The 26,960-nt window shown below is 48.3% G+C and overlaps 2 protein-coding genes across 3 annotated transcripts; both read left to right on the top strand.

Moving 5' to 3' along the window:
• On the top strand, positions 1 to 732 carry LOC141418517 (uncharacterized; the record flags this gene model as incomplete). Its single annotated transcript, XM_074059301.1, has 1 exon — positions 1 to 732. A coding segment is annotated over one exon (732 nt), but the record flags the coding sequence as incomplete, so codon positions are not given.
• Positions 308 to 26,960, top strand: LOC109681526 (glutamate-rich protein 6). Of its 2 annotated transcripts, XM_074059076.1 has the most exons (14): positions 308 to 418; positions 961 to 1,018; positions 6,097 to 6,188; positions 10,240 to 10,302; positions 10,771 to 10,826; positions 10,922 to 11,038; positions 13,590 to 13,688; positions 15,114 to 15,271; positions 15,825 to 15,895; positions 16,714 to 16,856; positions 21,149 to 21,234; positions 21,522 to 21,677; positions 22,521 to 22,752; positions 26,697 to 26,960. In XM_074059076.1, the coding sequence occupies exons 2-14, from the start codon at positions 996 to 998 to the stop codon at positions 26,958 to 26,960; spliced, it is 1,560 nt and encodes a 519-aa protein (XP_073915177.1). In that variant the 5' UTR covers positions 308 to 418; positions 961 to 995. The 2 variants fall into 2 exon arrangements, with proteins under 2 accessions (XP_073915177.1, XP_020011915.2); XM_020156326.2 differs by lacking the exon at positions 308 to 418 and having other exon boundaries at positions 945 to 1,018.

Below are 26,960 nucleotides of genomic sequence, written 5' to 3'. Positions count from 1 at the left end.
GAGTCGGAGGCGGGGTGGGAGGAGCAGGTGCACGAGGAGGAAGTGAGGGAGGGACAGGCGGAGGGGGGTTGGGAGCAGGTGCGGGAGAAGCAGGTGCGAGGGGACCGGGTGCAAAAGGAGCAGGTGCGGGAGGTCGTGCAGGGGGCGAAGGAGAAGGAAGACCAGGAGGAGGGGAAGCAGGTCTCCGGGCTGTTCGTGGATGACGACCTCTGGAAGGCCGTGGACATCGATGATGACGAGGACCAGGACGACCTGGCCCAGCCCCGTCTCCGCTTGGTCAGCGTGGTCAGCCCCAGTGTGAGCTCCCTGCTGGCGTGCAGCCAGACGTCCAGCCAGTCGAGCCAAACGTGGAGCCCCACGTGGAGCGAGCCGAGGAGCCCGAGCGAGAGCCCCGGCTCCAGCACCTGCTCGCACAAAAGTACGCGGGCCGTGGGTGGCACCTGTCACCAGCCTGGCGCTGTGGTCACAGGCCTCGGCCTTGGCCGAGCGGGCACCTCCTTCCTGATGCGGGACACTGGGGGTCCCTGCGTGAAGGCGAACCGCGCCTGGGCAGCCTGGGCAGGAGGAGGCTGCAAGGGTGTGAGCTGTGAACCGGTCCTACCAAAAGCAAACGATAAAAGGCCCTCCTCCGTGCTTCAGGTCCTGGGCTCCTTCCTCCTGCCCCGGTCACTTCTTTATAAAGCCTGGCCCAGCTGTCATTGTCTAACGGTCCTTGCAGACCAGGTTTCTTAAGTCTGCAAACTTGACCTGGAGGTCTGGATATGGGAAAGGAGGCTGTCCTATGCATTATAGACTTTCAGCAGCATTCCGGGCCTCTACCCCTGGCTATCACACACACACACACCCTTGTGACAACCAAAAACGTCTCCAGACACTGCCAGATGGCCCCCTGGAGGGCAATGGTTTTGACCACACTGATTTAGAGTTAATGTTTAAATTTGTAAATGTTTTGCTCAACAGGTTTTCCTAAAATATTTCATACATTTAGGAAAGACATGTCTGAAGTGGAGTTAGATAGGTAAGATGTTTTCAGTTTTCACGTTATTTTTTGAAGTAGATAATACTTACCTTGCAACTTGACGTGTGAGGAAATAAAATAATCTAGGCATTGACAACTTATTTATTCAAAAGCTTTTAAAAAAAAAATCTATACTGGAGCTGGAGGTATTCATGTCTGTAATCCAGCTACTCAGAAGGCTGAGATTGGGAAGATCATGGTTCGAGGTCAGCGTGGGCAAAACGTTAGTGGAATCCCATCTGAAAAATGAGCCTGATGTGGTGAGACACAGCTGTAATCCCAGCTACCAGAGAGGCGTAGTTAGGTCGATCACAGTCTGAGGCAGCCTCAGGCAAAAACCAGACCATTTCTGAAAAATACCTAAAGCAAAAAGGGCTGGAGGTATGACTCAAGTGATAGAGCACCTGTCTAGCAAGCACAAGATCCCGTATCCAAACCCCAGGATTTATTTAAAATCAGCATCAGGGCACACGTTAGAAGAGATAAAGACAAAGTTCCTATATTTGCTCAACTTCTTACCTAGCTCCCAAGGGGATGCGTTCACTTACCAGTGCAGCACTGAGCAAGTGTATGACTGAACCACAGTCAGTACTGTGAAACTTAGAACGTCGGTCTCTGTTGGTGACATGAAAGAGTGGCCAGGGACACTTGAGGGAAAGTGGAAGTTATGCCTTTGTTGTCTCTCTCTCCTTTTCCTTGTGATTAGCCTAAAAGTACTTTATAAAACCATAGCAAATAACTTTGAGACTTCTTGATAAAACCTCCTTGAAATATCACACAAGCCTCAGTTCATACTGCACACCTGTGCTTTTTGGTTGCTTGTGGAGAGTTTGTTGTTGTTGTTTTGTCATTGTGTTGTTTTGTTTTGTTTTTGCTTTGGGGACAGGGTCTTGCTATATAACCCAGGCTGGCCTCTAACTCACCATGTAGCTTAGGCTGGCCTCAAACTGGCAATCCTCCTGCCTCAGCCTCCTGAGTGCTGGGATTAGAGGCCTGCACTGCCACACCTGACTAAACTTTGCTTTTATAAGCAACTTTTAAACTCTTAAGTGTAAAAGGAATTATTCTGTCTTACTTGTCTGGTTTCATTTATCCTTTTAATTCAAGTTTTTAATAAAAAGATGTGCATGGTTAAACAGAGTCTAAAAAGATAGGAACTTGAAAACACCCATGCCCTCCACCCCCACCCCCACTTCCAGAGTTAACACCATGGTAACAGTTTCTCTTTTCTTTCCTTTATCATTTTAAGTGACATTTTCCTTCCTCGACTTACCAATTTCTGACAGACCTATTGACGTCCTGCCTCTACATTTTAGAAGTCATATTATTTTTAGATTTTCAGCAGTGAGGACTTTAAAGTGTGTAAGCTTCTATTTCTTGATTTATCGTTTCAGTGAGTATTGACTGTATCATGAAAAATGAACACATTTTAATGTTCTTCTGGTTATTTCCCTCACCCCCCTCTCCTCTTTTCTTCTAATTTACAAACTATATTAAAATATGTATTCATAGACTGGAGTGGCTCAAGTGGTAGAGCACCTGCCAAGCAAGCGTGAGGTCCTGAGTTCAAACCCTAGTGCTGCCAAAAAGATAAAATATATATTCATATGAAATTATGTTACTTTGTAAAGTTTGGTTACATTTGTGTCATGTTTTGTTAATTACAATTAACCCTTAGTGCTGTAGGTATGGGTTGATTCAGAAAATTGAAAACCAGTAACTAATACTCCTAATTTCACGTGGGAAACCCATAATGTGATCATGTCCATGGGTAAGAACGACTGATCTTATGTCTGAAAAACTCTCTCCTGAAATGTGAAATATTCAGCTCAGTCTCTTCATTTTTTCTGAGATAGCTCTGTGGCCACTTTTCTCGATTTCCATTTTACTTTCCTTCCTTCTTTCTTTCTATTCCTTTCAATTTGCTTGAGAGATTCCTCAGGTGATGTGCTCAGGTAGCTCTCATGGGCTCAAATTTCCAAGTTCATGCCTCCTGGAAATAGCTTCATTTTGCCTTCAGACCTTATTAAAATGACAGAGCCTAGCTCAAAGCCCCTCTGGGATTCCTTCTCCTTCGTTTCATTAGCATAGGTTACTGGTAAATAGGGTTTCATCGTGATAGTCCTATATGTGCTTGTAATGTACACTGATTAAGTTCAGCTCTTTTTCTCCCCCTCCCCCTCTTAAACAATTTTAATGGGGTTTCATCATCTCTTTTCATGCATGTGTGCAAAGTGCTTTGATCTTCCTCCCTCCCTCATCTCTCCTTTCACCCTCCTCCTGCTGCCTTCCACCCCAAGCGGTCCCTGTTGTGCACTCCTGTCATTTTTTAGGTCTAGATCCCCCTATGAATATGCCCTTCCCTGCTTTGTCTCTCTTCTTCCCATCAGAACTCCTTCTGGAGGCTGTCGAACCTCTTAGATTCTCTAGTCTTTCATCTTCTTCTTCATATTGTCATCTACCACACAGTCCTTGTACAGAATTCTTTATTTTGGGGTTCATATTTGTAATTTCAAGAACCAGACTGTTCTCTGGTTATGGCTATTCAAAATAGTTTATTGTTAGTGCTTTTTAGTCTCTTTAAGGGCACCATTTTAATGAAATAATGTCTGACATGTTACGTATCTAATATAGCAGCATATTTAAACATTATACTAAGGTTCTCCTGTTTTCTTTATCTTCCTTCTTTTCTATTTCAGAGCCCCTGTTCTATTTCTCTTGCTATTTAGTTCTCTTCTGGCTGTGGATTGTTCTTATGTAGCTGGTAATCCTTGTTGTCCCTTCACACATATAAACAGACGACAGGTAGTTGTGTTTGTCAGAGGGAGGTTTCCAGGAGCCCTGTGCAGGTGGGGGAGCCTAGCCGAGCTGGCTTTCTGTGGGGTGCCTGGGCAGGAAGCAGCCAAGCTGGGTGACCCACACTACTAGAGTCAGGACAAGGGGCTTGTACTTCTGCTGCAGCTCCTGTTGGGGAAAGTCCCTTGCCTCTTGCTCCAGCCTGCTGGGCAGGTCCTGCTCTGCCTCTCACTCAGGCAGGCTGCCACCTGCCCTGTGGGAAGGGTGAGCAAGGTCCTAGCTGGCCCAGCTGGCCCAAGTCATTCCTTGAGCGAGTCTCATGACAGCCCTCCTTGTCTGTGTTGGGCTGGGTAGACCTAGAGCTTCTCAGGACTTCCCTTTGGGAAAAGCCTTACTTCTGTCTTGAGCTGTGTCTTCTCTGCTCCAGCATTCAAGCAACCATAACCATTTCTTTCTTTCTTTCAAGGACTTCAACACCACTTGTCTACCAGCCATGCCAGTTTTCTAGGGCTGATTGCTTGCTTGTTTGTTTTATTTGTTTTACTGTTATTTCAGTAAAGTTGGAAAAAGAAGAGAAGAGAAGTAGAAGGAAAGGGAAGGGAAGAGATGTGGAAGGAAAGGGAAGGGAGGGGAAAGGAAAGGAAGGGGAGAGAGGTGGAAGGAAAGGGAAGGGAAGAGAAGTGGAGGGGAAGGGAAGGGAAGGGAAGAGAAGGGGAGGGGAGGAGAAGGAAAGGGAGGGGAAGAGAAGGGAAGGGGAGAGAAAGGGGAAGGAGAGAATCATGTACTCACTTGTCATCTTGACCTAAGATTCCTACTTATAATTTCAAGTCCATGGAGCCTCTCTTTCACAGAGCAGGTTCTTAATTTATCCTCATAAATCTTCCTAAGAAGTTACTTTTTAAAAATATACATACACTTCAAAGTATTCCTTGGTGAATTTGGTGAGATTATGAATGTATTTAAAAGGATATGTCCTAAAAATGCAACTAATGTCAGCTTACCTTCTAACTGTCTCATCACAACTGTGTTGAATTAGAGCTAACTTTGGGAGGTGGATGACGGGGGAAGCCCAGGCTCTGGAGTCAGACAGAATTCCCCCAACCCCCCGGCCGTCCCATTATTGGTAATATCGATGAACCTAGTTGCTTTGTCTTCAAAAAGGAAATGCCAATGTTGGCTTCGCTTGGCTTTTGTAAAGTAGAGAAGAGCTGTAAGGTGACAGGCAGTACTACAAGTAAGTTCTCAGAAATGTTAACTTTGTGACCATTCTGCATCTCTGTCTTCCATCTTTGCACAGAATTCTGAAACAATCTCTGTTGGTGGTATAAGGAGGACAAAGAGGCATAAATGAATAATGCATTGATTTTTGTTAACTGTTGAATTGTGGGGAAAACACATTAAATATTATCTGGGGATTTTTCTTTCATGTGGCTTCACGCATAGTCCCTGTGGCTTGTTTCCCTGGGAGGTTGATCAACAGGACTCCCTCAGAGAGTTGCACAGGTGGCCTCCGCCAGCGAGTCTGTGCCTATTACAGGGCACAGTCATTTCAGAATCCACAATAAAAAACACTTCACTGATGCAATGTGCCAAGCAACAAAGCATCAAAAGGGAGGTGGAGTCAGGAGGAGAAAGCAACAAGGCTAGAAATTATCAAAGTGCTTGAGAAAGTAATTTGGTGATTTTAGAAGATATGCCAAACTAACTTTAAGAGTTGAAATGCAAAGAGACAAATGAGCTTGGAAAGCAGCATTGTTGACTTGCTACAGCAAGAGTTATTTTAACTAGTAAGACTCAATACATTCCTGACTTCAATAACTCAAATAAATGATTAAGCTACTTGAAGAAAGGACAGCTCAATTACAATGCATTTAACTTAATATCAGCCCTTGAAAAAGTTTTGATTACTTGGAAGCTGTTGAAAATGAACAATCTGTGGTCATTTAAATTGCAGTAAATGTTTAAGTGTTCACACCACTACCACCAACAATGACAAGCCACCCTTGCACAGACACCACGCTGGGGAACCCTTGGGGTGGAGTGGACAATATGGGATTAGCAGCCTGCAGGGTTCAGAAAAGAAAACTTTTCAAAGAACAGACTTGATGCACCCACAGCATGTAACTGCATTGAAGAGGTAGACATGGGAGAAAACACTTCAAAGAAAGCAGAATGGGGGTCTTCTGTGCATTTGCTATGTGAGTATTAAATGTGCTGGGTTTAGTAGACTTGTTAGTGACCATATACGTATTTTTGTGACTAACGCTGGATCTAAATTTCAGGAATATCTATCAGAGTCTGTATCCAGGAATTCCAATATCGGTTCAAACAGAAGATAGTTGGCTTCAAGACACTTCTGGTAGAAAGTCCCCAAGTGAGTAGGTTGAATTTTAGGGTGTGTGGGGGATGGGGGACATGTTGAAATCTTACAGGTGAGGAAGCTGGTAGAGCTGACCATGAAGGCCAGCTATGGCAAAAAAACGGCCACTGCAGTGCTGGGCAAGTCACGTCACCTCAACGAGTCTAGGTTTCTTCATCTCTCAACTAGAATAATACTGTCACAGGGTTGTTAGGACCAAATATTTAAGGACTGGGGTGTGGCTCAAGTGGTAGAGCACCTGTCTAGCAAGTAGCCCAGTACGGCCCCCTCCCCCCCAAAAATCATAAAGATTAAATATGTAAATTCCTTGGCACTTAGAAGTCAATAAATGTGTGCATTTAGGTTTACCGAGAAAGCATCTGCTCTTGTATTCTGAGACATATCTTTATTTTTTTCTTATAGAGGTCACAAATGCATAGTTTTAAATTCTCAAACCATTAAGAAACGATGTAAAGCTAAAATTTAATTATCCCAGTATCCAGTAGGAGAAGCCCATGAGAACTTGACACGAGCACTGCTTGTCAAATAACCCACAGGCTGGGATGGGCACAGCCCCCGGCAGCAGAAGGGAGCGAGAGCAAGAAGGATGTTTGCACCACGTGCTTCAGGCAGGAACAGTACCGAATGCGCAGAGAGTCGTGATCTGATTGCAGGTTCCCCTGTCCCCATTAACTGCGGTGTCGCCCCCAGAACTGTTGCAATGCTTCCTTGTTTGCCGCTGTATATGATAAACTCACTGGAGGTGGTGGAGGCTGTTGTGTGTCTCCCTCCACCAGGGTGCCAGCCCACCTGACGCCAGCTTTTTGCATGTTTGTCTTTTGTCCTTTCTCAGTCTCTCATCACTCCCAGTTAGGTTCAGTACAGTTCTTTCTTTCTTCCCTTCTCTCTTTCTGTTTGTGGTACTGGGCTTTGAACTCCGGACCTCGCAATGCTAGCCACTCCGCTGACCCTGCAGACTAATTCCTCAGACGTGATCACCAAATGGCTTCCTTTCGAGCTCTACATTTCGCCTCATTTCATCAAATGTTTACTGTGCTGAGCACCAACCACAGGCCAAGCTCTCTCCTGGGAACCAACAGTGAACGAAGCAATCTAACAAAGATCCCAAAGATCGTCTGTCAAAGTGTGGGAGGTGGAGGAGTTCTAAGCACATAATCCACAAAATAAGAACTGAAGAAGATCAAGGTAGAGAGGGGATGGAAGGTGTCAGGGCGGAGGGACCGCGGGCTCACACGGGGAGCTCAGCCATGTCCTCACTGCGAAATGGAGATGTTGGGGGGATGGTTTTCCAGGCAAAGGAACTGCCAGCACCCCCTTCTAGAGCAAGGACACCTGTGTGGCACAGTGGGGAGGTGCTGTCAAAGATAACGAACACCTGATCTTTTCCACTGGGAGTGAAGTGGGAAGTCCCTGGAGGACTTGCACAGAGGCGACACACGCTAACTCTCACTGCGATGACTACAGAGCAATGACGGTGAGGAGGCGAGAACCACTGGCCCAGCCCTGGAGCCTCCACTGTGAAGCTGGGAACCTGGGAAGAAAGTGAGAAAAGACACCCGATGACGTAGAAGAAAAACCAGAAAACTGTACTAGACAAGAAGAATGTGTCTCGAGGAGGAGGGAAGGTCCCCTGAGTCAAACGCCGCTGAGAGGTCGATGAGTCGAAGACTGAGAACTTACAACAGTACATGTCATGGTCACAGCTGGTGTCCAGAGGATCCCCTTCGGTGTCGCTGTGAGGGTGAAAACCTGACCGGAGTGGACTCGAGGGGGAGAGGACTGAACTAAGTGTGCCACAGAGAATCACGCCACATCCCCACCTCACTGCTAAGCTTTCAGTGGGACACTGGTGTGACCCATGCAGACATAGTCTCATTTTTTAAAAGTCCAAAATACAAATAAATCAATAGCTTGTTTGACCATTATCCCCAATTTCAGAGGTCACCACTCATGTGGTGCTGGCGTGTGTCTTTCCAAATATTTTTCTAAGCTTTTACATTGATATAGAAGTTTAGTCATTAGGTTGGCGCTTTTGTTTTGATGGTGTTTAGGTGAATAGTACCCCTCTGAATACGTTGTCTTGAAACCAGAGTTTTGGACCCCAGGCTCAAACTCCTGGGCTTCCACGTGTCAGGTGCAGCCATTTGCCCCTCTACACTAAATAAAGAGGCGTGGTGGAGGTGAAGATTTATTACACAGCTCAAAACACACAGTGGGAAGAGGCAAAGTCAGCACTCAACCCGTATTTAGGGTACAGACATGAGCTTGGCTTTAAACAGACAAAGAATTAGGGCAGGGGACAAAAGGTATGCATAGTTACACAGTCCCAATCACAGGTGTGTTTCAGTGGGTCACTGTCTTGGTCCTGGTTTTGGGACATCTTCCCCAGAAGTTGTCTTGTCCTAGAGATTCTGAGGTCCCCTTTCTTTGGGGCAGTTCCCTTCACCCCTCCTGCTAAATATGGATAAGTTCCGTCCTTCCTGAATTCCAAGGTGAATGGCTTAGACAAAGACACATGCAAAAGTGAGGCAGGGATGCCAAGCTTTTCTGCTGCGTTTAGTTAATTCTGGGCCCACGTAAGGAGTCAGTGCTTTTCAGTGAAAGCAGTTTGAGCACCTGGTACAGTCTCACCTGCTTTTTACCTTAGCAATGCCTTGGAAACTGTACAGGATCAGTAAATGCAGCTGTTCTCGTTCTTTTACTTCAGCATAACTCCATGTGGGATTACTTGCATGCAGCACCAATAGCGTGCAGAATTACTGCAGCATGCACCACGCCTATCAACTCACTCCCGTCTGAGTTAGACGACTTCTAGTTGAGTCTTTGGACTTAGATGTTAGACCTGATGCTGGAGCAAGTTAAGGGAGTACTGCAGGGGAGTGAGTGCATTTTGCATGTGAGGAGGATGTGAGTCTCAGGGGTCCCGGGAAGAATGCTGTAGTCAGATTGTGTGCCCTCAAAACGCCTGTGTTGAAACCTAATCACCCACAGGGTCCTATTGGAGGTGGAGCCTTTGGGGGTTAATCACGAGGGTCTGCCCTGGTGAGAGGGATTGGAGCTCTTGAGAGAGGCCCAGGCAGCTGCCTTGCCTCCTCCACTTTGAGAGAACACAGCTGGAAGGCAGCATCTGTGAACCCTCGCCAAACACCACGTCTGCCAGCACCTTAATCTTGGATTTCCCAGCCTCCAGAATGTGAAAAATACATTTCTGCTTTACGGTGTTTTCTACAGCGGCCAAAAGGGACTGCGACAGCCGTGCCACGTCTGGAAGGACTGGCTTGATTCTTTGAAACAACTATATGCATCCCTTGTGTGGACTTTGTTTTTACTTTATGTGATGGATTGAGACTGGCGTTTTGTTGTTTGCTTGTTGAGTGCCCCTCTTTAGCAAATAATACTGTAATGAAAAGCTCTGGGCATTATTTTTTTGTACACCTGTGTTGACATTTCTGTTGGACAAAATGTCTTAAAACGTATGTGACATTTTTTCAGATACTCCACTGCCCCCCCCCCATACACCGTGTTCTTCATGAAGCCTGTTCCCCTCCTGGATCACCTGCTGTCTCACCTCTCCTTCCTTTGCCCGTGACCCACTGTGGGCTCTGTTTCCCTCTCATTCCAATCTTGACTGCTTTAACTCTTCTAGACCTCTGCTGAAGTTTGCTGGTACTCTCAAGGCTGTCTTCACCGTTTCTGGCCCCGCTCTGTAGCCTACAGAAGGAGTGACCCTGGTGGTCTTGAACTAGAACCCCTCCCCCAGCTTGGTGACAGCCACGAAGCAGGAAGAGGAAGCCTAAACGCAGACGAAACCAAGAGGCTATGCAGAGATGATTACAAAAAACTCTGGGGCTAGAAAGGAACAGGGAAATATTTTCAAATGTGAGACATGGTTGGGGGGTAAGGAAAGTTTTCGGAAAAGGCAGAAAAAAATAGATAAAACACACACAGTAAAGGCACGGATTTTTCCAAGAGATGCAATTTCTCTTCTATGTAGCTCATTTCCACTTTGTCATGATTGGTGACAAACGTGCACTCTTTTTTAAAGGAAAGAAAACAGTCTTTGCTGTGCAGGAAGAAGTGCCTGAGCACCTGGCTTCTAAGTTAAGAGGTAAGTGAGCTGTGTCATCTGCTTTCTTTGCAAAGGCAAATTGCCAAGAGCCAACCCTGCCTTGCACTGTGCTCACCTTCAGAAAAGCAGGAAGGTGGTGAAAAAGAAGGGGTTCTGGATGTTTAAAGAGAGAGAGAGAGAGAAAAGATGGGCGAGGAGAATGGGGTGGGAAAGAATCTCCAAACTTGCCTTGTGGCTCACACCTGTAATCCCAGCTACTCAGAAGGCAGAGATCAGGAGGACAGCGGTTTGAAGCCAGCCCAGGCAAGTAATTCACAAGACCCTATTTCAAAAATACCCAACACAAAAAGTGGCTCAAGTGGTAGAGTGCCTGCCTAGCAAGCGAGAGGCCTGGGTTCAAACCCCAGTGCTGCCAAAAATAAAAATAAAGAGAAGAAAAAAGAAGAATCCCCAAAGTAGACAAATTAGGTTTTAAACTTTCCTTCTAAATCTATCCTTTCTCCTCAGAAAAATGGGTAATAAATCCAGAAGAGCTAAAACTAAGTATTTTATGTGAGTTTGAGGTAAGAAACGTTTACCATACCAATTAGTACCCTGTTCTCGTGGTAGAAATGGCTTCTCCCACCTTCAGCTCTCCTCTCTCTCTCCTGAAATGTAGTTTAAGGAAGACTTTATAACACTCTTCGAGTCCCCCCTGAGAACGCTGCCCAGCATTGGGCCACCGTCCATTCTGTCCTACAGACAGGAGCGTCCCAACTTGGACGTCCACTTCCAGGTGACTGTAATTCATGTCTCTTCTCGTTGCTGCAGCCAGGACATAAGGGGATGATGATTTGCACAGTGAGCAAACTCTTTTTAGAAAGCAAAAGGGCAGCGCTTACCGTAGCAAATGCCACAGGCCGGAAGGCTTGAAACAAAAGAAGGTTTTGCCTCGAGGTCCTGGGGGCTGGACCCCAGGGGACAGGGTATCCTCCTTTCTGCCAGCCTTGGGTGTGGGGCAATTGTGGCATCTCTTGCCTGGCAGCTACACCCCTCCACTCCCTTCCTCAGTTTCCACTGTGTTCTCTCAGTCCCTGGGTCCAAAGGTCCTTCTCTTCTGAGGACACCTGGCATACCTGATTAGGGCCACTCCAACGACCTCACCGTCACTTGATTTGCCTCCACAAAGACCAAGTAAGGTCCCATTCACAGGTCCCTGGGTTAGGACTTGAACACGTCTTTTAGGAGGACACAGTGGACATCTGCCATGTTTGATAGTGTTAAGTAACCACCTTGATGGGTGGGATGAAGTCACCTGAGCATCTCCAAGAGGATCGGGCCACGGGAGTGACCGACAGACCGCGTACTCCCTGATCTGAATCCCCTAATGACTTCTGGGGTATACTAAAGGACAGCATGACTGACTGACCAGGAGAGACACCGGTTCTGCCGGGCAGTGTCTCACAGAGGCTCACCGGGGGTGGATGGAAATCCCGTGTGGACACACCGAGTGGTGCTCACTGTCATGGTGCGTGGCACCCTGACACATCCACGAGCCATGGCATGTCATGCCAGCCACCTCTCACTGAGGTTTCTAAACTTAACAGATCCTCGAGACTCTTCAGGCTGAATTCTTTTACCTAAACACAGCACCTCCCTTTTTCTTATTATATCCAGAGAAGTCTCTGGCACTGGGGTTACTCTCTTTTTCCGTGATGCCCAGTGGTGGTCATGTACCTGATGAAAGCCTGGTGGCCTCTCCTCTGGGATATGTCCCCACACTGGCACCTGTACAGGGCCAGCTGCTCCTGCTCCCCAGGCTGACCTGTGGGCCCAGCATTGGCAGTCCAATGGCACAGTGAGAGGGATGAGAGGGACAGCTGGCTTGCCCAGCTCATCTCTCCACCGCTTCCTCTGCAGGGTCTTCTGAAGCAGCTGTACCTTGCTTCTCCCCCAGGGGAAGGGGGGAAGGGATCACAGGCTGAGGTCTTTACCACGGAGCCCCTGTATGGAGTAGGCTGTAGATGACCTGGCATTACCACACTGTCACTTAACAGCTGTCCTCAGGTGTTCACCATCATCTCTCCACGAGAAGACCTTGCCGTCCATGTGTTCTGCTTCAGCAGAGCGAGAGCTTGCTATGGGGTACTTTCAGAGGCCTAGACGCAGGGTGCCACTCTGGGGTGGTGAGCCCCGAGCTGCACTGGCCATGTCAGTCACCCTTAGCCCAATGTTGGGTGATTTCACCGGTCTCTCAGGACAGTTCGATGACAAATAGCAACCCAGGTGGTTTCGAGATGCAAATCATTGATCTGAGCCTTTTCTGGAGGGTGGGACTAAGGCTCAACTGCTTTGCTGCCAGAACCTCTGCCATCACAGACATTGACACAGTCACTGTGGCTCAACCCTCCCGAGTCACCTGCCCTAGCTCCATCTGTCTGGTCTGCCTCCCCGCCCCTTTCTCTTGCCCTCCTGAATTATCCTCACAGCACAGGTAGGATTCAGACCTCCAACCCTGGGCTCCCTTGAGGGAATGAAGTTATCATACGTGGTGGCCCACATTGTCACGCCAAGGCTGCTCCTTACCTACCACTTTCTGAAAGAGTGAATGGTTTTCAAACATCTGAGACCATTTGCATAAAATCCCGTGTCAGTGTTAGCCTTCTCTCTCTCCCTCTCTCTGGCAGTACTGGGATTTGAACTCAGGGCTGCACACTTGCCATGCAGGCACTCACTCCACTGCTTGAGCCACACTCCCAGACCTTTCTTGCTTTAGCTCGTTTTTCAGATAGGGTCTTGTGTTTTGCCTGGACTGGCCTCAGACTTGATCCTCCTACCTCTGCTTCCTGCATAGCTGGGATTATAGGTGGAAGCCACTACACCTGGCCCAGCCTTGTCTCTTGCATGTAGTTACACACTGTACCTCCCTGTCCCCCACAAGGGTCTCCTTGGTCAGTAGTCATTGCTGCAGCTTTCTTCCCGAGGTGGGGCCTCCTGAGGGGCTTGGCTCTGCTCTGGTGACTTTGCCAGACAGGGTCCTTCCAATGCCACCTTGGGCTCCTCAGTCCTCCCCAGCCCTGGAATAGAAGTGATATGAAATCCTGGACTATTGCAGATCTTCCTGGCCTGGTACAGGATCTCAGCCCCTTGGAGTTCCCCACCAAGAATTTCTGGGATCCCCGCCCAGGGGTCTGACAAGTTCCCAGACAGTGGGGCACCCCCCTTCACCTGTGCTGTCCTGCTGGGCACCCTCCACCCAGGGCCCTCTTCCTGCTGCTCTCAGGGCTGCTGGGACCCCCATGGGCTCCTCTTCTCTCTCTCTCTCTCTCTCCTCTCTCTCTCTCAAGGATGAAGAGGAGGAGCAGTCGCCTAAGTGTGAGTTTTGTGGAAGTGATCTGCAGGAGTTCATCTCCCACGTGGACTTTTGCTCTCAACCAAGAGAACTGGTAAGTTCTAACACAGAGAGAGCGGTGTCATTTCAAACACTGTTCCGAATGCGTGTCGCGGCTTCTCCTGCCTCTCACGCCGGCATCTTCTTCCCCGGGGATGTGACACATTAGCCAGGGGCACCACAAAGCCATCACCGTCCCCAGGTGGGGCCACTGTTGAAGGAGAGAGGATAACAAGTGCTGGCAAAGGCGTAGAACAGCTGGAACCCACACAGTGCTGAGGGGACAGACAGCAGCGCCCCACAGCCGCTAGAGAAGCTAGGCGTACGGTTACCGTGTGACCCAGTGACTCCACTCCGAGGTCCAGACCTGAGAAAAGGACAACGCGTGTCCACACCAGGACTTGCTCGCACACATTCGCAGCAGCAGGATTTTTGTTTTCTTGGTAGTACTGGGGTTTGAACTCGGGGCCTCGTACTTCCTAAGCAGGCGCTCTGCCCGCTTGAGCCATGTCTCCAGGCCTCTCCGCTTTAGTTAATTTTTGGATGGGGTCTCACATCCGTTTGACCTGCACCATGATCCTCATATTTACACTTCCTATGTGACTGGTGTGACAGGTGCTCACTACCACGCCCAGCTTTCTACTGGTTGAGATGGGGTCTAGCTGACTTTTTTTTTGCCAAGGCTGGCTTTGAACCACGATCCTCCTGATCTCCACCTCCAAGTAGCTGGGATTCCAGGCACGAACAACCATGCCTGGCTGCAGTGTGATTCATAACAGCAAAAAAAGTGGAAACAGCTGACAACTGAATAAAGAAGATATGGTGCCTACGCCATGAGATATCACCCGGCTAGGAAAACTCACAAGTCCTGAAACACGCATGCCACGGATGAGCCCTGGCAACACTGTGCGGGTGAGGATGCCTCGGGTCCCCTGACGTGAAGTTAAAGAGCAGGCAAATCTGGACAGACAGAGGGAGAGACAGAAGGGAGACGAGCGGTTCCCAGCAGCGGAGGAGGGATGCGCTGTTAGTGGGAGCAGTTTCGTGTTCTAAGCTTGTGGTGCCAGCTGCACAACCTTCAGTATATTCAATTGAATCCGTGCCTTTCAAACGGGTGGATTTTATTTATGTGAATTTCAAAAAAAGTCATAATAGGCCAGGCACCAATGGCTCACGCCTGTAATCCCAGCTACTCAGGAGGCAGAGATCAGGAGGATCGCGGTTCAAAGCCAGCCTGGGGAAATAATTCTGGAGACCCTGTCTCAAAAATACCCACCACAAAAAGAAGGGTGGGGCCGATGGAGTGGCTCAAGTGATACAGCGCCTGCCTAGAAAGCATGAGGCCCTGAGTTCAAAACCCAGTGCCACCAAGAAAATAAAAGGTGTAATAGATTGTTATCCAAACCCCATTTGTCTGGTTTTTGTCCCCTATAACTGTCTTCATCAAGGACGAATGAGATGAAAATGGCCTCTTTTCCAGGTTTCCTGTTGTCTTCATTTTCAAAGTCTGGTCGACTACATCTGTGAGGAAAATGAAAAAGCAGAAAGCCCTAAATCTGAATTAATCAGTATTAAGCCTCACGCAGCCCATGGCAATGAAGTGGATCGACTGAAGGCCAAAGAGAAAGCCATACAGAGGTAGCGAGCCAGGTGCCAAGTCCACAGGCCAGCTTGCACAGACGGCCTGGGTTCAAATCCCAGTGCCACAAACAAAGTCTCCCGTGGTGGAACGTTTGCCTCACGTGGGCCAGGCCCTGGGTTCCACCCAGCACTAAAAAGAAAGGAAGGAAGTGTGTGTGGGGGGAGAGAGAGAGAGAGAGAGAGAGAGAGAAGGGAGGAGGGGAGGGAAGGGAGGGAGGGAAGAAGGAAGGAAGGATGGAGGGCGGCAGGGAGGGAGGGAAGGAAGGAAGGAGGGCAGGGAGGGAGGGGGGAGAGAGGAGGGAAGGGAGGGAGAGAGAGAAAGAAACAGAGGGAGGAAGGAAGGGAGGAAGGGAGGAAGCTCCCAGAATCTCAGTTGCCAGTCCTGTGATGAGATTTGCCCAATGACCTGGGGAGGGACTGCACACAAGCTCTGCTGAAATGAGCCGGATAAAAGCAGCACAGGGTGACATTTAAGCGGGTGAAATCCGTGGTCTACCGTTTCAAATCCCACCCACGCTTCAGATGACGCTCAATGTGTTTGGCTTTGTAGGAAACAGGAGCGACAGCTGGCCAGACATTTCACAGTAATAACAAATGAACAGAGCAACTCACCTGAAGAAGGTGAGTGGGTCAGCGCTGAGGTCACAGACCAGCCGGCAGCTGCTGGGGCCCTGAGTTCAAACCCCAGAGCTGCCAGAAGGCTTTAATGTATTTAAGAATAATACTGAAAAATTTCACTTCTAAGTACCATGAAGCCTGCATCAATAAAAATGGCTCAGAAAACCTGAGGTTTCAGCCATCTTACTTTGGGAGTTGGGGGTCTTCAGCTCATTGTTAATGTTTCTTAAAATAAATTCACAATGTGCATCAAGCACTTTATGGATGGCTGCAAAGAGCTTTTGCACTGGCGGCTCACACCTGTAATCCTGGTTACTCAGGAAGCAGAGGTCAGGAGGATCACAGTTTGAGGCCAGCCTGTGCAAAAAGTGAGACCCTATCTCGAAAAAACCCATCTTGCACACACACAATACAAAAGGGCTGGTGGAGTGGCTCAAGTGGTAGAGCACCCACCTAGCAAGTGCAAGACCCTGAGTTCCAAACCCTGTACCCCTGAGCAAAAAAGATATCCAGATACATGTTTTTGTTTGTTTATATTTTTATGACTAAATCTCTAAGATTATGTAAAGTTTCTGGTAGTCAATTGTCTCTTACCAAAATGAAAAACCAGGAAATTCCTCTTAATGAAAGTTGTCATTTTTCTGTTTTTTAGCATCTCTTGCTTTTAACCAAGAGAAACCTCTCCCTAATTTAATGAAGGACCTCATTTTTCTTCCTTTAAAAAATTGTCTGATAAAATAATTAGCAATGGGTTTGAACTTTTATTTCAGAAAATTTAAAACAGAAACGTACTTTCTTTCTTGTGATTCTTTTCCCACCAGAGTCAAAGCACTTAAAAACGATTTCTTATCAACTCTCTGTGGATGTGCCAGAAAAAGAGGAGACTGAAGACAGACTTGACTTTTACGTAAAAAACTGTAACATGTCCATTGTTGGCTGTGATTCTAGGAAAGCCTGTGGGAAGGTAATTAAGTGGTAATTTTTTTTTTTTTTGCCCATTTAAAAAATCAGTTTCACTTAAATGACAAAAGCTCTCATGAAACTCGCCCATGTGACACAAACATTGGTACAGGGAGGGGTGTGGTGGCACCTACCTGTAATCCCAGCACTAGGGAGGCAGAGGCAGGAAGAGGCAGAGGTCTCCAGTTTGAAGGTAGCAGGCTATGTAGTGAGACCCTATCTCAAAAACACCAAGAAACCAAAAAAGAGAGGACAAAGAACTTGGCACTTCAACTTTTGCTAGTCCTTATGTCTCGCACAGGTTTCGATGAAAGCATTTTTACCTTCAGATGTGATCGGTGCACGTGAAAGAATGTTGGGAATCCTTTGGACAATTAAAAAGAAGGGGAGAAAATCACCCGAAAGCCATGACGGCTCCTCAAAACGTCCTTAGCACTTAGTGTTGCCTAGAGTGGCGGAAGCAATGCCACCTGTGGCTATTTTCACTTAAAATAATTAAAATTTGATAGAATAGCAAGGTGAATCCTCAGCAACAGAGGCCACACCTCAAGTCCCTGTGGCTGTGTGACCAGAGGCCACCGCCGGCACAGACTGGACTCTGTGGTCAGCAGAGGTCCCATCTTGGGGGCTTTGTCACTAGGCCTCCAGTGCCTCACGGAATATTTATCTCTTTGTAAGCTTAGTTGTAAAAGTACAGTCCATCATATTATTTCGTTTACATTAACATCATGATGGCTGTGATTTGTTTTGGGTTTTTTTTTTTTGCGTACTGGAATTTGAACTCAGGGCCTTCACCTTGAGCCACTTCACCAGCCCTTTTTTGTGATGGGTTTTTTTTTTCCAAGATAGTCTTGTGAACCGCTTGCCTGGAGCTGGCTTTGAACCGGGATCCTCCTGATCTCTGCCTCCTGAGTAGCTGGGATTACAGGCACCCCGCTATGGCTGATTTTTAACCACTTCCCTGTTATTGGACAGGGGTTGTTCAGTTTTTTTTCTTTTTTGCTGTACTATCTAGCATTGCTTTGAATGGCTTTGTGTATAAATGCATTTCTGCACATGTCTAGCTCCTCAGAATTGACTCTGGGAAAGTAAGTTACTTAGGCCCGGGTCGTTTGTCTTGGGTGATACAGAATTTAAGGGTGGACCACAGACCAGGTGCCTGACAAGGTGAACACCCATTCAACCTTGACCTTACTCTTCCACATCACTGCGAAGTTCAGCTGCCAGCACACAGTGAAAAATGACAAGGACACAAGGAAACGTAACCCAAGGCAATCCCAGAGGAGTCATCTCGTCAAAAAAGGCCCATAAGACTGGAAAACAAAGCAATCCAGCTGTGCTAGACAACAGACCAGCGTTCCTGAAAGGAAGAGAAAACTGTGAAGAAACATGGCAGGTTTGGAAAATGTGGACAAATGAACCTGAAAAAAAACACACAATCAAAATTTAGAACCTAAAAAATGAGAGTTAAGAAGCAAATTCAGGGCTGTCAGAGTGGCAAAAATGGTAGTAGAGTGCCTGCCTAGCAGGAGTGAGGCCCTGAGTTCAAACCCTAGTGCCTCAAAAAAAAAAACCCAAGAAGCAAGTTCAGGAGCCAGGCGCAGATGGCTCACACCTGTAATCCCAGCTCCTCGGGAGGCAGAGATCAGAAGGATCACAGTTCGAAACCAGCCTGGGGAAACAGTTCAAGAGACCCTATATCAAAAAAACCCATCACAAAAAAGGGCTGGTGGCGTAGCTCAAGATGTAGCCCTGAGTTCAAATCCCAGTACTGCAAAAAAAAAAAGGTTGATTTTAAAATGTATGCAGGACTGTAAAGAACCTAGAATCACCAAGACAGTCTTGGGAGAGGGGAAGGCACTCGGCCAGAAATTCAGATCTGTTACAAAGGCAGTGGTCACAGCAGCATGGCTGGCAGAGGTAAAGAAAGAAACTCGTGCATCCAGGACATCTGACTGTGACAGCAGAGGCACCACAGGACAGTGGGGACAGGGTGTCTGTTTCAGATGGAAGAGTTGAGAGGATTCAACATCTAAATATGAAACAGAAGCTACGGGGATTTTTAAATATTGGAGAATCTATAAAGGATTTGAGAAAAACTGTGAAAGGCAAGCCCAGAAGGGAGAACTATTTGAAGTGCCTGTGACAGTCAAAAGCTTTGTATCCTCGGTGCACGAAGGAGTTTATAAATCAGCATGAAAAAAGTCAGTCCTTTAGGAAAATGAGCCAGAAAAACCCAAACAACCGAGCTTGAACAAGCACTTCTGCAAGCAGAAAATTCAGCTGACCAGTCAGCAGCAGGGGCCCGGCCAACCCACTAACCTGACAAGTGAAAACTTGGCCACCTCGGGAGACCTGAACTCACCAGTCATACTGGCAAAATGCCAAACCTACAATGGCGAACTTTGGAAACAACACAGAGCAACAGTCGCTGTTACTGCCTCTAACGGACGTGCAGACTGACACAGTCGGACAATCGTCCAGCAAAGCGTAAGACTGGCATACCTTGGGATCCTGCAATTTCACCTCTGGTTCAAGGTCCTAGAGGACCTGGCCAGTGACAGACGCGCTTAACAACGTCCCTGCCCCTGCAGGGAACAACGTCTAACCAGAGTGAGGGAGGGAGGAACAAGTCCACACGGGGACCGGGGACGGGGACACCGTGCGGAAAGGCAGGTTACCGCACCAGCAACGTTGACACTAAAAATACAAACGTTCAACCCCAGTATTGAAAAACAAAGCCGTGCAGGGCACAGCAGTGTCCTCCCTGCCAGCCTCGCAAACCACGGCCCGGCCGCACCTGGGAGAGGAGCTGAGCCCAGTGGGGACTGCCAGGGACCCTGGGGACAAGAGCTACAGCTGGCACTGGTGACCCTTGTCTGAGACAGGGGGGTTTCTGCCTTCCCTGGGTCAAACCACCTGCTCAAATGGGTAGGGACAGGCATGGGGCAGCTGGCACCATCTGGGAGACCAGTGAAGTTCCCCATGCCTGCTGCCACCCCTGCATGGACACCTGGGGTAACAACTGCCTGGACATCCTCAAGGACAAGTGACCCACCCTGTCTGGCACCAAGAACCATGCTGCTTGCCATCCAGAGCCCATCAGGAGACCCAACATCCCAGCTCTGGAAAACCCACAGCTGCAAGGAAGCCCTACAAGACCCAATCAAGCAGGGCCCCAGCCAGGAGCCCGACCCAGCCGCCAGCCTCCCCTGGGGCCCTCTTTCACGTGTCCCTATTGGTCTGGCCTTTCCTTCATTTCCGTGTGGACTCTGCTTGCATCTTGAGCTGTGGTATGGGTTCTCTTGTGTTTCTGGGTTTTTTTTTTTTTTTAATTAAATCTCAGGTTGAACCCTGGTTGTTTTTGTTAAAAAAAAAAAAAAAAAGAAAAAGCCAACAACCGAAAAAACAAAATATGATTCTGTTTCTGTCAAATTCTACGCTTTTTAGAAATGATGAAAGTACAAAGAAGAGCAAAGGAGTCACTATGAAGTCAGACTGGCGTTTCCTCTTGGAAGGAAGCGGTGGACAGCAGACAGGAAGAGGGTGAACAGTGGGGCAGCAGGCAGCAGGACAGGGGAGTTCAGACAGTAGGATGGAGGCTCTGGGACTGTCATTTTGTGCCATTTCTGCATCTGGATGGTGACGACAGGACACTTGAAGGAAATAGCCTGATTTAACCCTCGCTTGAGAGTGTTCTGTACTTTACTTTTTAAAAAGTGAGAACCTGAACCTTGTTTCAGGGAGGGAGGGAGGGGGAAAGGGAAGGGAAGGGAAGAAGCGGGCAGTGGGGGGGCGGGTGGCTGGTGGTTCATGCCTATAATTCTAGCTACTCAGGAAGCAGAGATCAAGAGGATGGAGATTTAAAGCCAGCCAGGAAAATAATTTGACATCTTTTTCTTTTTTTTTTGCAGTAGTGGGGTTTGAACTCAGGGCTCATGCTTGCGAGGCAGGCACTCTACCACTTGAGCCACTCTGCCAGCCCTAGGAAAATAATTTGAGAGACCCCATCTTGAAAATACCCAGCACAAAACCGGGCTGGCAGAGTGGCTCAAGCGGTAGAGCGCCTGCTTTGCAAGTGTGAAGCCCCTGCCCCCACACACAAAAAGCATTCAATGATGGGGCATTGAGTAATTTAAAAAGAAAGACATGTGTCATTGCCCAACTGTCCAGCAAGCAACCAATGTCCGTGTTGTCACACTTCATGCTGTCTGGACGACCAGTGTCCATGCTGTCACCCCTCGTCTGTCTGGGACAGCCAGCAGCTAAGTGTCCTGCTCTGTTCTTGGACCACAGGTTGTGAGTGACGAGCTGTTGGAGAAGCACTACAAGCACGGGAGCAAGTTCCTGACCTCGCTTCCAGACGGGACAACCCAGATATTGTATCCTTTCCTTCCTCAAAGAGAGTGATAAAGACAAACTCCCATCGTGATGCACAATCCTCCCACGACGCTAGACTTTATTTCCCGTATTTTGTTGAGGTTTTCTTTGACATCTTGGAAGTATATTTTGATCCACATTAAAAAAAAAATCACAAAATCCTTTCATACTAAAGTAACTCCCATTTTCAGAAGGCTTTATAACTCCAAAGAGCTCACTCATAAATGGGATTTATTCCCAGTATGGTGAAGGGTCTTTAGAACAACCCCATGACCTTATCTGATCTCAGTTACCCGTCTGGAAACCTGGCCATCATCCGAGTGCCCAACAAGACCAGTGGTTTCACCTCCATAGTCCAAGAAGACGCATCCACCGACCCCGCCATCCTGGCCGTGCTCAACTCCTCGGGCAGAAGCTCCTGCTACCATCCCAATGGCAACGTCTGGTAGGCTCCAAGTTCCTTCTGCAGCCATCTCGTTTTGTTCAACTTCATTTTGCTCCTTAAAGAATGGTTTGGGAAGATTTATTCAAGTCAGTGGTCTTTAGGCAGTCATGCCCAACTCAGACACTCTTGTGGGTTCTGCCAGTTCATATGCTTCCCAGTGGAAAAATCTTAGCGAGAAAATATGAACGATGGCGGTGTGGCTCAAGCAGCAGAGCAGCTGCTGTGCAAGTGGGAAGCCCTGAGTTCAAACCCCAGTCCCACAAAATGAAAAGAAAAGACGAACGATACAATTGCAGTACAGAAAAATCTCTTACTAAACGGTGTGTTCGCTCCCGGGCTTTGGGACACGAACCCAGGCAGTCTCTAGAGCCTGTGTCCCATGCGTTCCCTAGACACTGCCCCGTCTAGGGAAACACATGAAGTAACCGTTGGTGACAGTGACTGCTGTGTTGCCACTGTGTGCGATGCACTCCTGACTAGCAAGCTCCCTGTGGCCACAGCCAACAGTGCACACAAACAAAATCTCTGAAGAAAAACAGACCCTGATCCCATTTTGGTCCACTCTGTGACTCCATATTATCTCATTTAGTATGACAACGTGGACTTTGGGTTCCAACCATCAAATACAATTTAACCTTTTTCTTTTTGGTGGTACTGGGGTTTGAACACAGGGCCTCACACTTGCTAGACAGCTGCTGTACCCCTTGAGCCATAGCCACAGCCCTAAAGGTAGGGTCTTGCATTTTTGCCCAAGGCCAGCCTCAAACTGCCATCTTGCTACCTATGCCTCCCACGTAGCTGGGTTAACAGCGTGACTGTTCGTGATTTTTAACTTCCCTGCAGGGTATACATCAACTTCCTAGGAGGTCAGTATTCGGACGAAGCTGGCAACAGAGTAAGGGCCTGGAACTGGTCAGGCTCCATCGCCTCGTCTTCGTCCTTCGTTTCATTTAAACCTGTCTTTCTGGCTTTGAACCGTTACGTCGGAGTCCGCATCTTAGAGCAAGACAAGATCGCCATCACCTTCCTGGCCATGGGGCAGCAGGCACAGATCAGTGTTGGAACCAAAGTGAAGGTAGGCACATTGAAAAAACAGCTCACAGCGCAGAACAACGCTCTGCCAGTGTTAGGGCCGACAGGTTGAACTCGTGCAAAACCTGCTGTCCACTAAGAGTCTGGGGATTCCACGGAAACACAGAGTGTGGTTTCATACAGAAAGGAGCCTGCCTTATTCACTGCCCCTCTCCTCAAACTGCATTTGGTTCAGACTTGGATCCAGTACTGTTTGTTGAGTGCTGAGGAGTGCAGCCTTGGAGTGTTTTGTTTTAGGACTCGTGTTGTGGTTATTTTGTTCTTGTTTTTCCCTCCCTGCTATGGTGGAAGCCCGGGGCTGGGCAGGAAACTTGAGTTCCAGTGGTGTCCGAGAGCAAGCATTAGCCCTGTTTCCTTGGAAACAGCTCCCAGACCCTCGTCCAGTCAGCATGGACCACGTTCCTCCTGGGGTCCCGCAGACTTGCCTCTGCCCCTGCGTTTGCTGAGCCAGGCTGTCCTGTTGGGCCCCCCAGGCTGCCTTTCCCACAGGAAGGCGCCCCTGAAGCATGGAACCCCTCTTGCTGATTCCTCTACCCTAGAGCCTTGCCTGGGCTCAGCCCAGGGTGCGCTGACCGTGACGGCAGTAACGCACAACAGTCGAGAACGTGACTTCAAGTCACGGAGTCTGTGGTGTCAAACCCCAGCTCTGCTGCTTGGCTGAGTGAAGTTGAACTTCAGCCTGTCCTCCACGAAACAGGACGATGATTCCTAGCTCTCAGCTGCTGTGAAGCTCCAGCGAGAATGCAAAGCGCTAAGCGTGGTCGTTGGCACCCAGAGAGTACTCAGTAAACGAGAGCTCAGTGCACATGGAGCGATCTTTACAGCTCCGTAAACACGTTACATGTGCTTCTGTGGACACATGTAACATACACAGCGGGTGACTTTGGAAGAGTCCCTGAAACTCTGAGGACGCTTGTTTAGTCCACTTTTAGAGGACGAGGTGATTCAAAACTTCTAGTGTCCCCAGCTCCTAATAGTGTCTGGTTTTTGTGGAATTAAGAGCTCGAGATTCAGCACAGGCAGAATATCAGTCGAATGAGACTTCAGTTCAACCAACAAAACACCAGGGTCTGTGACGTGTGAGCCCTTCTCAGCTACCATAGTCAGTCCAGATTCTGGGCTCCAGACCAGCTTCTTTCCTGGTGAGGAATTCACAGCCTCCTTCTGGTGCGTTAGGCTCACGGTAAATAGATTCTTACCTAAAACATAAAAATGTAGCCGGGCCCTGGTGCTCACAACTGTAATCCCAGCTACTCAGAGGCAGAGATCAGGAGAATCGCAGTTTGATGCCAGACCAGGAGAATAGTTCGGGAAACCCTATCTCGAAAAAACCCATCACAAAAAAGGGCTGGTGGAGTGGCTCAAGCAATAAAGCACCTGCCTGAGTTAAAAAAAAAAAAACAAACATAAAAATGTATCTCTCCCTCTCCCACTTCAGGATCAAATTTTAATAAGAAAAAGCCATTTTGATGCAAAAGGAATCAAATCCCAGTCCCATTAAAAAAAAAAAAGACCCAATCGATGCAAAAGGACTAATACAATTTTTTTTTTTTTTGCTTTTTGCCTTTTTTCCTTTGGATTTTTTTTCAAATTGCAAAAGGCACAAGTAAACACATGCTCTTATTTGAACATTCAAATAATATCAAATTACAGAAAATTTAAAAGTAAGATTTTTAAATGTATAACTTCTTTTTCTTTATTTTTTTTTTTCTGTTCTGGAGGTAGTGGGGTTTGAACTCAGGGCCCCAAGGTTGCTAGGCAGGCACTTTCCACTTGAGCCACTCCGCCAGCATGAAGGGGAGGGTTTCTATTTGGTTTTGATCCCCACTTAACAAACACTGAAGGCGTCCCCCATGCTTTTATCCTCCAGCACGTGAAGTCCCTTTTATGGTGACGTAGCCGTGTCATGTTTCATGTGCTCATCTGTGAGTTCACGTTTATCTCTACTCCCCGGGTGACCCCACTGAGCCTCACATAACATCTACCTGCCGGGAACCTTTTGTTTATACCTCCACGTGGGTCCCCCACAACTCAGATCCCTACTTTGCAAATCTCTAATCCCAATTTAACACCCCCACGTGACGTGCAAAAGAGTGTCAACAACGTAACACAGCCACGCTAGATGTCCAGGCTTGCTGCTCCCTGGCCCGCCCCGTCCTCCCCACAGGCTTTGTTTTAGGCAATAAAATGCTTAATATTGCCGGACACACAGTGGCTCACTCCTGTAATCCCAGCTACTCAGGAGGCAGAGATCAGGAGGATCGCGGTTCGAAGCCAGCCAGGGCAAATAGTTGATGAGACCCTATCTCGAAAAACCTTTCACAAAAGTACAGCTGGTGGAGTGGCTCAAGGTGTAGGCCCTGAGTTCAAGCCCCAGCACCACACACACAAAAGTTAATATTATCACTATATATTATCACTAATTTTCCCTATAATGACAGGTTGAATTTTCTGCCTGCTTTCCTTCTAATTTTCTATTTGTTAGCCTTTGCTTGATAGCTATTTGTATCCTTTGGTCGTCCACCTTTTCATGTAGTTTTGGGTGACACACGTCTCTTGTGAACAGCATGTAGCTGGATTTTGTTGCTTTCCTTCACCTACCAGACTCAGTCTTTTAATGCACTAACATTTTAGAGGTTGGTCTAAATCGTCAGCATATCACTTTCTTCTCCATGAATAGGATTTTCTTCCGCCTCCTCTGGCTGATTCTCTTCCTTGACAGAAATGTGGCCCGTGGCCTCTGCCTCTGCCTGGGAATTTCTCCTCGGTCTGAGGTTCTCTGCTAGGCAAAGCTGGTGCCGCCTCTCCAGCCTCAGACTCCTGTGATTCTTTGCATTTGGAACCCTGTTTCCCTGGAGCTCTGCTGGAGCTTGCTCCTGGCAGCTGCAGAGCTGCGGTGTGAGCTGCGGACATAGCCCCGGTCCACCTGGGGGCACCGGTGCCCAGCACAGAGGGCATCGCCGGGGGGGCTGCCTCCAAGTGACCATCCCAGCGGTCACTCCTGCTCCTCACTTCTGTTGACTGTGCCCAGGGCGTGCAGGTTCGGGGTCATCAGTTCATGCAGTCGTTTCTCTCTCTCTAGGTGTAGTGTCATTTGCTTGTTGGAGTTCCAGGAATTCCTTAAAACCATGCCGCTGCTGAGCTTTTTGTTATTAGAACTGTCATTATTTAACCTCTAGAAATGTATCCCACCACTTTCTGGGGCTTGTGGTGACAACCCCAGTGCAGTCTTCACTTGAGTATGTCTTGCCCTTCCCTCCCTCCCTTTCCTTCTGTGGGGGAGGGAATGCAGACCCTATGAGTTCTCACCTCTGGGGGCAGCTAAGTGACCCTCTGCTTGCAGAAGGTAAGGTGGTCTTCAGAGGCCATCAGCCCTCCCCACTGAGGCTAAACGCCACTCCTGAGCTGGTCCTGAGGCCGCAGACTGTGGACACCCCTCAGGGGAGCCCGGCTGTCCTGACAGGTCCTTCTCTAGTCTCAAGGAGACATCAGCCTTGAGCCATCAAAGCCTGAGGAAGTGGGGAGGGCAGAGGCCGAGGAGGGCAAATAGAGAGGTGGATTCAGAATGGCCTCCTGGAGGAAGGGACGTGGTAGGGAGTGTTGGGTCCCCCTGCCCCCAGCTCTGTCTTCTCTGAGGAAGATGCCCCCTGGGTTCCTCCCCCAAGGCACTCAGCCATCAGACCTGCTGGCCATCGTCCCCCAGGGCATCTCACTGCAGTAGACACCGTCCATTGCCTGGATAAACTGTCCCCAGGTGAAAGGATCCAGGTTCCACACGAGTCTTGTGTCTCCGTGGCACTTCAGTGCTTTCCCCCTTCAGATAGAATGAGACCACCGTCCCAGGCCCCGTGTGCGCCAGGACCCGCACCCAGCCTCCCGGCCAGCCCCACTCCAGCTCTGAGTGTCCCTTGTCTTTGTCGTTGCCAGCTCACCCACTCGGAGGACATCCCCGCGCTGCAGCACCTGAGTGAAGAGGACCTTCTGCTGCTGGCCAGCCTCATAAAGATCCGCTGCCTGTTCTCCAAGCTGGAGGGGTGCGTGAGCTTCCCCTCGGGCCAGGCTTGGGAGAAATTAAAGCAGCCGTCCTACCTTTCTTCACTTTCCCTGAAGCTGTTTGCCCTCTGTCGCAATTCGGGAGCAAATCAAGACATAATGGCAACAGTTAGAGGCTTAATAAATGGAGAGATTTAA

This window comes from Castor canadensis, chromosome 17 (genome assembly GCF_047511655.1).
Source record: "Castor canadensis chromosome 17, mCasCan1.hap1v2, whole genome shotgun sequence".
Taxonomy (NCBI): Eukaryota; Metazoa; Chordata; class Mammalia; order Rodentia; family Castoridae; genus Castor; species Castor canadensis.
The sequence above is the reverse complement of the archived record's forward strand: the minus strand, read 5'-3'. Positions and strand labels throughout refer to the sequence as shown.

Coding starts and splice junctions, on each gene's coding strand:
- LOC109681526 (XM_020156326.2), top strand. CDS start 945: ATGTTTTGCTCAACAGGTTTTCCTAAAATATTTCATACATTTAGGAAA. Junction 16,857..21,148: donor CTAGGAAAGCCTGTGGGAAG/GTAATTAAGTGG, acceptor CTTGGACCACAG/GTTGTGAGTGACGAGCTGTT. Junction 21,678..22,520: donor CATCCCAATGGCAACGTCTG/GTAGGCTCCAAG, acceptor ACTTCCCTGCAG/GGTATACATCAACTTCCTAG.